This window comes from Arvicanthis niloticus, chromosome 13 (assembly GCF_011762505.2).
Source record: "Arvicanthis niloticus isolate mArvNil1 chromosome 13, mArvNil1.pat.X, whole genome shotgun sequence".
In the NCBI taxonomy this organism is placed as follows: domain Eukaryota; kingdom Metazoa; phylum Chordata; class Mammalia; order Rodentia; family Muridae; genus Arvicanthis; species Arvicanthis niloticus.
Genome location: NC_047670.1, coordinates 72,443,409 through 72,454,109, shown reverse-complemented (window position 1 = coordinate 72,454,109; position 10,701 = coordinate 72,443,409). Strand labels below are relative to the sequence as shown.

General features: G+C 47.9%; 1 protein-coding gene across 1 annotated transcript; it reads right to left on the bottom strand.

Moving 5' to 3' along the window:
* Nucleotides 1-6,669: 6,669 nt before the first annotated feature.
* Nucleotides 6,670-8,923, bottom strand: Ccdc184 (coiled-coil domain containing 184). The gene has a single exon (XM_034515946.3). The coding sequence runs from the start codon at nt 8,463-8,465 to the stop codon at nt 7,884-7,886; it is 582 nt and encodes a 193-aa protein (XP_034371837.1). The 5' UTR covers nt 8,466-8,923; the 3' UTR covers nt 6,670-7,883.
* Between the last annotated feature and the right edge of the window lie 1,778 nt (nt 8,924-10,701).

The window sequence follows — 10,701 nt, the reverse complement described above, 5'->3', positions numbered from 1 at the left end:
ACTGTGTGAAAATGCCTTCCTTTCCCCACCCCATGCTATAAAAAAACTCCCTCAGCTTGTGGGCCTTTTGTCAAAATTCTGTTCCTGCGTGGACGAGCAGTTTTGACCGTTGACTAGCCAACTCTCCCCCAATAAACCTCTGCTGATTGCATCCAGGTATGGTTTCTTGTGATTTTTGGGTGGTTGCGATTTCCTGAGACTTGAGGAAGGGTCTCCCGAGTTTGGGGGTCTTCAATGCAAGTCATCTGGGTGGTTCCAAGAACTAGCTAACTTTCCACTGTTCTTGGTTACCCCTCCCCGCCTTGAGGTCTTTCCAGCATTACAGCCTGCTGATGTTCAAGATTTATAAAACAACCAATCATGTGTAACCGCACGAAAATTCCTCCTTTTCCCCACCCCGTGCTATAAAAAAGCCCCTCAGCTTGCTGGCCGGAGTCAAATTCTGTTCCTGCGTGGAAGAGCAGTTTGACTGTTGGCTAGCCAACTCTCCCCAATAAACCTCTGCTGATTGCATCCAGGTACGGTGTCTTGTGACTTTGGGGTGGCCGTGATTTCCTGAGACTTGAGTAAGGGTCTCCAGAGTTTGGGGGGTCTTCAAGATCTTTTCTCAAAAAACCAATAACAATAATAATGTAAATTCCATTGATTCATGAAACTGTTTTCTCTCACACATCTAAACATCTTTCAAAAAGGATGTCCTGTGTAACCCATGGTAGCTTACAATTCCTGTGACACAAAGATTACACTATGCAAGCCTGACCCTAGCTATCATTCAAAGTGACATGATGGGAAACCCTCTGTTCATCAACCCTCTGGAGAAATACTGGTCCTGGGTGTTTTCAAACACTTACCTTAAATTCTCTCTGGCAAGATCAAAGGAAGTACAGCATTGGAAATTAGGAATTGGGCCCTAGAGGGAACTCCCTCAGGCAACAGTTTCTTCCTAAGAAACTCTGCTCTGTTAAAACTCAGTATGACCCCAAATAGAAATGCATGGAAAAATACAGACAGGAACAAAAGTCATTCAGAAGTGCCAGGCTCAAGGTGAAGTAATTATAATTCTGGAATGACTTTTAGTTAGAGTTGTGTACACAGTAGTGATATTTTAAAGTCCCTTTTGAAAATTAGAAATAAAAGATATTTAAATAAGAACAAACCTTTAAGACGACCCAAGTGATAAGAAAATTATGATCATTCTTGGCAGTATTCTTTCCTTTCCTTGGGGATCCTAAAACGAGGTACCACTCAACAGTACCATAAAGTCCCTGTAGAAACCTCAGACAGTGCAAGCACAAATATACAGTCGCAGCTTTCATGGTAACCATAAGTCTGGAAACAGATGGACAGTGTGCTCAGGACTGAACACAAGCACACAAAGAGTAGAAAAAGACAATAACATTATTGTTGTTCCCCCCACCCCAGCCTCCCCTCCTGTCCCCTGCTGCCGCCAAACACATACAGTCATAGACACTCAGAGGGAGGATGAGGTCACATTTCTCCATGTCTAAATTGGAAGTGGTGAAGAGCCTTGAAGAATAGAGAGGATTTGATTTAAACGATAGGGACAGGACAAAGTAGAAAAGTCGGGAGCTTTAACTAGTGCTGGTCAGCAGAGGCGTCTCCAGGAAACGAGGAGCAGGACACTTTGGCCATAGAGTTCACTCTCTCTTTCTACTTTACCATTGAAGTAGTTGAAGTAGTTCACTTTCGGGCACCATGAGGGGAAAACAACCAGGGTAGACGGCCAGGTAGTGCCAGTAACTAGGATGCAAGGCTCACTTCCAGAGATGAGGTTTGTACCTGACTTTTCTGGAAAGGAATGCAGGCTCATCTAGACTGCTCACCCAGAGACTGAAGGAGCAGGAGACACTTGGGAATCATCTCCAGCACTGATTGGGATGATCTGAGCTTCTGATGAGGTAAGACGGTCCTTAATGAGTAGCTAGGAAAAGAAATATATAGGGGTGGGGTATTCCAGGCTCTTGTTAGGGAGGAGTTTGACTCCCCACACACACACACACACATGCCATATTTTATATTTAATATAGGCAGCACTGAGGAGATGTCACGGATTGTTAAGGAGAATAACTATTCAGAACTCTGGTTTAGGAAGATTAATTTTGGGAGTAGGTAACTGCGGGAGGAGCGAAGTTAGTTTATTGCGGTTGCTTTTTATATCCTTCAGATCCATTCCACTTATTCAGTTTTCCTGTCTCTCCACCCACCACATGGCAGGAAGCCAAGCCTTTAGTAGGCATTTGCCAGTCCTGAAGAGGGAGACAGAAAATCCTCTTGTAATGTCTCTATTCCCCAACAGGTGGCACCCTTACAGCGTTATTTACAGAACTTGTCCCTAAACACGGTGCTTCCAAGCAGAAAAGCTGTTCTTCAGGGGGAGCTCACCTTCAGAAGACAATGTAGAATGTGGGGGGTGATGGTAGCAAGTATAAAAGATTGATGAACGGCCCTTTTGTGTTTCAGTATTGTGACTACAGTAGGTGTCCTGAGTACAGTTCTGTATTAAGCATTTTAATAAGGGAAGAAGTTTATGAAAAGCTGCCTCTTGAAGCAAGACATTTTATGTGAGACACGTAGGCATATATTTGAGGAGTGCTGTAGCTTAGTTCTAGAAAACTTCCACTTGTAGACGTCAAGCAGACATCGCTGTGAGTCCTTACACCCAAGTGCTGTGTGGAAGGGGCAGTTTACGTCCCAGGGAAGCAAGTCATTCTTCAAGAGCAGAGTTTAGCTGTACCCGGTGGTTAAAGCTGCAGCTTATTTCTGTGAAACTATGTGCTCTGTCTTTGAGATTGAGCGCAGATCTCTAAGAGAGGCAGTTTGGACAGGTTAGAGATGGCAGTTCCATGAACACTTTCCATGAGTTGTATGTGGGATTGGGTTGGCCCCAAACTGAAAAGTTTAGCTTGAAGCCATGAAAGTTGATATGAAGCACTTATGGCTGTATGAGAGCCTATTCGAGAGAGCTGCCTGCCAGTGGGGCAGGGAGATCCATGAATGCAGCTCTTGGGAGCAGTCACCCATGCTGAGGTAGGCTGTTTGTGACACCTTAGCTACCCCTGCTTCTGTAATGCTTCCTTCAATCCCAAGCCCCCTACTAAACAACCCAACAAACTCACTAGTGCTCCAACCTAGACTTGGGTGAAATGGTTCACCAATTTGTCTTTGGTGTCCTGTCTGAGGTGAACAGCGATGTGCTTGTGCGTTACCATGTGAACTCAGACACTGCTTAGACTCCGGTGTCTGCAGCACTTTGACAAACCTCTACTGTTAAAGACTTGGAAGTGATGAGATTGCAGGATTGTAGTACCTGGTAGATGCTGATGTCATGAAAATTCACCAAGAAAGTGGTGAATAGGGCTGGAGAGATGGCTCAGTGGTTAAGAGCACTGACTGCTCTTGCAGAGGTCCTGAGTTAATTCCCAGCAACCACATGGTGGCTCACAATGGAATCCAATGCCCTCTGCTGGTGTGTCTGAAGACAGCTATAGTGTACTCATATACCTTAAATATATAAATAAATCTTTTTAGAAAAAAGAAAAGGAAGAGAAAAGAAAAGAAAGAGGTGAATAAATCAACGGGGATGGCCAGTCCAATTTCAGGCAGGAAATACTCTGAAGGCTCCAGGAGGCATGGACACTGGAAGGGCGGGGCTCACAAGGTCTTTTCTTCCTTGGTGCTGAGTTGAAACATTTTGTTACACTTTACTCAATGACTCTTCCCATTTTACAAAAGCCGGATTCTTACTCTTAAGGACTAAGTAAAAGCAATGGCCCTTTATCTCTAGAGAGAATATATATTTGCAGGCCTTTGTGTTCGGCTTCCAATGTGTGTTGCTTCCTGAAAAATTCAACAGTGAGATCTGCCATGAACCCTGGGTGAAAGACTCCAGCTCCAACTCCTTTACCAGCGGGCTGAAGAAGACACCTCAGAGGCCAGAGGGAAACAGAGAAGGAAGACACAGGGGTAAGGGGCAACCCATGCAAAACCCCTGTGAGATGCCGGTGCAGATGGGGGTGGAGGGCAGAACAATTACTCTCTGTGGGAAGGTTTCCATCTGGACTTGCAGGGTTGCAAGGAATAACTAAGGGGCTGAGGACACACAGAGGACAGTGTGCACAGGAACAGAACTGGAATCCATGGCTAAAGGACTCAACCAGAACTTTCTATGGAGTCTAAGTGGACTATGCTGCCTTTGGGATTTTGGTCAAATGACAAAGAATTTGACCTGTAGGGAACAAAAAAAAAAAAAAAAGCTCACCTAGGGAAGGAACTGTCGGGGAATGCCTGCAAGCATTGGACAGTTTCTCTCCAACAGCAGGTCCAAAGAACCATCTGCTCCACTCACCCAATGCTGAGAAAGGTCTCGAACCAAAGCCCGAACTGCAATCTCTCAAACTGAGAAGCTAAAAACTGCCCAAATGTGGTTGATTTCTTTTTCAGGATTCTCTCGGGCTCTTTGAAGAGCCAAATAAAAAACCAATTAGAGAGATGGTTTCTATCTAAGGCTCCTTTAAATCAAACTGTCTCCGCCTTAGGTCCTGGCGTTGCCACATTCCAGTCTGTGACCTTGAAGTCTTAAATCTGTTTCTGAGCCGTTATGTAAAAACTAACAATGCTTTCTAGCTCATAGAATTGCTGGGAGATAAAAATCAGAGCTCAGTAACTGATCATCTCGGTAGTAATCTATGCTGAACGTTGAAACTGTAGCAGAAACCTAAGTCCATATCATCAGCTATGTACTCCACCTGCTCTCCTGAGGGGCCCAGCATTCATTACCCAAGGACTGCATCCCTCAAGGCTTCCTCTGGCATATTCTCAATACAGGGCTAGTCCTCCAGCTTTTTTTTTGTTCATCTCTACTTCAGCTTAAAATGAAAAGGTCCATGCTATCTTGAGAAGCTAACTATGCCCTTTTCTGTCCTCAAGGGTAAGGGTTCTTTACATAGGAAAAGATTATATTAAGAGTTTACTCAAGAGGCAAAAGCAGATGAATCTCTGTGTGTCCGAGGCCAACCTGTTCTACATAGTAAGTTCCAGGCCATCCAGGACTATGTAGTGAGACCCTGTCTCAAAAAGAAAAAGAAGGGAAGAAGGAGGGAGCAAGAAAGGAAGCATGGCACCAAGTTGACCTGCAGAATAAGAGCTGGAGAAATGGCTTGATTAGAAGCATTTGCTGCTCTTCCAGGAGACGTGAGTGTTTCCCAACACCCGTGTCAATCAGCTCACACCTGCCTGAATCCCAGTTCATTACCCAAGGACTGCATACCTCAAGGCTTCCTCTGGCGTATTCTAAAACAGTTCTCTCCTGGCTTTTCGGTGGGTACATGTGTATGTGCCTACACAGAGGCATGCACATGAACATCAATAATAAACCCTTAAAACTGGGGGAGGGGGTGTCTCTAGGACCTTCCCTGGTTTTTTTTTAAAGATTTATTTATTTTATGCATATGAGTACACTGTAGCTGTCTTCAGACACACCAGAAGAGAGCATCAGATCTCACTACAGATGGTTGTGAGCCACCATGTGGTTTCTGGGAATTGAACTCAGGACCTCTGGAAGAGCAGTCAGTGCTCTAAACTGAGCCATCTCTCCAGCCCCTTCCCTGGGTTTTTGCTTTGCTGGAGGAGTCATTCCCACCCTGCCTCTCCCGGGGAACTATAAAGAAACTAACATTTGCATATGGCATCCTAGGAGTCATATATTTTTATTACTATCATATGCATTGTGAAGAGCAAGTCTCAGGCAGTCAACTCAGTGTTGGAATTTAAGGCTCAAACCAGCATTGAAACTCTTCAGTGCTCTTTAGCCCTCTCTGTAATGGAAGTAATTTACATGCCACACACACACACACACACACACACACACACATACATATACGCATACATACACACATATATACATATATACACATACATACACACACATATACACATACATACACACATACACACACATACATATACACATACATACACACACATATATACATACATACACAGATACATATACACATACATACACACACACACACATACACACACACACACACACACACACACACAGCCTAGTTGGCTCCCAACCTTTGTTGCTGGGGCAGCCTCAGGAAATCTCCATCACCCAAGGGAGCAGCCTAGAGATGATGTCAGCGTTGACTCTCTGGGGAGTACCTTGCCCGCATCTTCCACTAGAGGCCTGAGGCAGTTACTGTGGTTCCCTTAGTGATGTGTCACTCCACTCCAGAAACCCCGGGCAACCCCTCCAGAACAGTGACTCCCACTCCAACCCTAGAACAGGTGGCATGCCTGCTGTACCAGGGCTCTCATTCAGAAGTCACCCCCATGGCTTGCTTCACTGAAAAGAAATTTCATGCAGGTGTGGAGTGCTGGCTAACAAAACCCCTTGTTAGCTGGGTATTTCCATGCAGATCTCTGCATTACCAGGTCCACTTTGGATCAAGGTCCAGGGCAGAAGGGAAAACAGACAGAGCTGGCAAGCTTGTCCCAACCAGGACAAGGTCAGTTAACTCTTTGGAACTGGAGGCAAAGGAGGGAGGAGGGAAGACATGGTCCCTATATTTTCTACTAAGCCCTGATCCACACAGCAGACCCAGAAGCCCCAGCCTTAATCCGCTTAGTACCAGTCAGCAAGAGGGGAGATGATGTCCTTTTATTAAGGTTGACATCAAGCAAAGCATTGAGAAAGCATACACAGAGGGGGAGGGGCACACACAGTCACCACTTCAGAAGGTAGGAGGGAGGGCACACCGGTTAAGGAACCTCTCAGGACAGCCACATGCTCCATGCCCTGGTTGAGGAGTTGGGGCAAAGGGGAAAAGAGCGGAAAGCGCCATGACAGCCTGGGGCTCGAAGACGGGTCTGGAGCCCCCTGAACCTAATACTAGAGCCACAAGCCCTGCCCCTGAGGGCTCACACACTACTACACAAGTGGACACACATAACACAAGACATTATGGAGGCGACACCAAAAAGCAGAGTGTACTGACATATTGACAGAAAAACAGGAACTGAAGTTAAGCAGGTATAACCAGAAAAGACAGTGTTGGGCTGCAGTGCCCCCACCCCCACCCCCAGAGTCCCTCAGACATCCCCTAAATCTGGACTATTGCTGAGCAATCCCAAGTCTCTGCCTGTGACCCGAGCACTTTGTTCTCTAGGCCCAGGTGAGTGGCAAAGCAATCCTAGATAAAGTCAGTGACGGGGCAGGTTCCGTGTGTTTTCCTTCACGAACATCATAGCCAGCTCCTCCCAGCCCCGGGGGCCCTGGGAACCCATGTACCCCGATTCCTAGGGCTGCAGTCCCCTCCTCGAGCTTCCTTTACCAATCGGCAGCTGCAGAGAGATCTGTTAAGGGAGAGGTTTCCACAGAGCACTGTCTTATCTTGGGTTTTCAGCAAAAAGGGTAAATTTCCTGTTGCCAGAACAGAATACCCCAATTCCTTAATTTCTAGGTAAATAGAGATTATTTGCCAAAGTCCTAGATGACTCCTTTTTTAGAATAGAAAAAGCAGAATTTTATTTACATAATTCAGTGGTCCTCCTGTTTCCTAGGAAGAGGGAAAGGGGCAAGGTAAGGGGATGGATGGGAGTCCAGAGATGGACACTTCCTTCCCGGGAACCTCACCTTTCTGCAGTTTGCTATGATGTCTGGTTGGGTGGAATTCACGATGCTTCCAAAGTCCTTCACTCTACAAATCCTTCTTTGAGGGAGTCTCTTCTCTCCCTGACCTATAAGAAGCACGTTTAGAGTGAAGAACACTGCACCGCACTATTCAGTCCCCTCGGGTTAAGCACTTGGAAACCCAAAGCCAGCCCGAATAGTTGGTTCCCCGGTGGGGTCCCCCTCACAGAGAGGCCTCGCCCTCCAGCTTCAGCAGGGTAATGTCAGGCAGGTCGAGGGGCTCCACAAGTGGCCCATCCTCCCCAAGGAGACCAGGGCTCTCAGAGCGCTCGCAGTGACTGGTGGGTGTGGCGGGGGTAGGCATCTCTTTCTCCTCCTCTTCGTCCTCTTCCTCTTCATCAGGATCGCGACTCAGTAAGCCGCTGTCCCCGATCCCAGGCGAAGGTGTGTCTGGGTCATGGGGAACACTCGGGAAGCTCCCCTTGCCGCCGGCCACGCCCAAGCCTCCCTGGCGGGGCGCAGTGGTCATAATCTGGCACATGGAGACTATGGCCCGCTGGTTGGCGCACACGTCGTCCGACAGAACCTGGATGTGCGAGGCCTGCTCGTCCAGTGCCCCTCGCATGGCCCTCACGTCCTCAAACAGGGCCTGCAGCTGCGCCTTCAGGTGCTCCATCAGTTCCTTCATACCACCGTTATACTCCCCAGAGATCACGTCCCCCACGGCTGGCACCGTGGACACCTCCAGAGGCGCCGGCGTGTCGCCGCCGTCCTTGGTCATGATCTCCAGCAGACTGTCCTCCATTGAGTGGCAGAAGCGGGCGGTGGCAACTCTGGGTCGTGTCCAGCCGGGCCTCCAGGGTGGGGGAAGGGTGTGAAGGGAGAGAGGTCCCGGGAGGGACAGGGTGGAGCCCAGGGACACCTAGGCTCCCTAGAGCGGATGGGAGCCGAAGTGAAGAGTGCGGCCCCGGGCAGAGGGTGCGGGCGGGATCAAGGAGGGCTGAAAAGAGTCGATGGAACGAAGACCCGTCTAGGGTCCCGGGACCAGCGTCTTCGGGCTTACCCAGAGGCAAAAGTGGCTTGCCCGCTCGCTTCCAGTGTGGTACCTATGTCCCCGCCGCCCTCCCGGCAATCACCGACAAAGAGTGCCCACAGGTCACAGAGGCGCTCTAAGAGGGCTCGGGGTCGAGACGGGGACCCGCAGCGTGTCGGTCTCGGGACTCCCCCGGGCCATCCACCAGCAGTGCCCGCGAGTGCGGCTGGAGCGGCAGGGGCGGGTCTCCCGGCGGCGCCGCGGATGCTCCCCCGTTTCCAAGGCGACGCACGGCACGTAAATGACGTGTGTCTCCATGGCAACAAGGAAGTGAAGAAGAAAGAGAACAGGGTTCCGAAGCTGCAGTGGAGCTCTGTTGTATGGGCTGACGGGCGGGGCAGGGACGCTGCAGTGGCCTCAGAAAAGCTGCAAAGAGCATGTGGCTGCAATGTTTAATAGGACAGCATGAGAAAGCAGTTTGCTGCGCGACGCCCCCCCCCCAAGCTGGAGAGAGACCGTCTGCGGGGGGCGGGGGGGGAGGGTTCACCTGCTGTCCGCATCCCTTCCTTGAAGGACCATGCGAGAACTGGGTAGTTAATAATCCCAGGCGAGCTGGCCGCACCAGGCCTGGCGGTGCAGAGGAAAGCAGAGGCTCTACCGATTTTTGCCTCTCCCTTCTGCAGCATAAACCAATTTTCCCTCTCTCCAGAAAGCTCAGGGTGAGATTCAGTCTCTTATGGGACCCAGCTGTTTCTACCCAGGTTGTTGTGAGTTTGTGAGAATTTTGAAGCTAAACACTTAAATTCTGAGAATGAAAACTCCGTAACAACAGATTCCCCTCCCCTGCACCCTCCATCACGGAATCCCCAGCGCTTAAAATAGAGTCCGAGACGCAGAAAGCAGATGCTTAATGTATTTGTAGAATGGATACTTAAGTAAGAGCCACCAAGGACCTATTCTCTTCTCCAAGATTCTCCAGCCCACACATGGTGGACTTCAAAAGACCTGAATACGATTTCGTTTCAACCCTGAATGATTCAGAGACCTCAGCTGAATCATCTTCTGGATGGACCGAACTGTAGTGTTTCTAAATCTGAGTTAACACTCACTGCACGGCCGCGCAATTGAGTGAATTGTTAACGGCTGTAGGGCCAGTGCCCCTAGTACCCATGTTTAGATAGCCACTAAACACCCCTGTCCTTTGTGAAAACCCCTTCCCCTACTTAGAGAGTGGAGCAGGAGAGGAGGAGGAGGAGAAGAAAATTTGGTTAGAATATATTTAGAGATTACATAGACTGGGAAGGTAGGCATCTTGTAGGCTGCAACACGCTAATGTCACTTTGATAAAAGGAAGACAAGTGATCAAAACCCCCGAGTTTACAGGAATCTGGGAAGGAAAAATAAACTAACAGTGCCATCTAACTATAGGAAAAATTAAGTGTGGGTGAGTGTCATTGGTCACCAGTAGCTCAGTAACTGCAAGTGTGTTCTCAAGTTTCCCTGGTCGTATGTCTTGGTGATGAAGGGTGTCTAGCCAGGGAAAATTTTCTGGCACCAAAGAGCCAGTTCATCTATGCCTGTCTTACTGCTGCTGTTAAAATAAAACTGAATTAAACTATCTTAAAGTACTCAGGATCGGAATGTTTAAATAAATGACTTGAGACATATATTGGACAGATGCGAGAAATTTGATTTCCCAAAAAACAAAAATTAACACATTCGCCATTCAATATTGTGTGTGTGTGTGTGTGTGTGTTTTTAAATTAATGATCAATCTTGTTTCCTTGTTCCTTCAACAAATCTGTTATTGTCCTTGCCTCTGCCATTCTCGCCATACACGGTTAATAAACTTTAGATGAGCCCTAAACTGGCTTGTGAAAAAGCAGAACGCTTTTTCTTGGTATCCCTTGGCACAGAGAGTTATAATTTGACTCCCACAGGCTCACCATAACATGTGTGTGCTCATGTGCAGATGTCTGCTGTTTGTTTTGTTGTTTGATCTACAGGA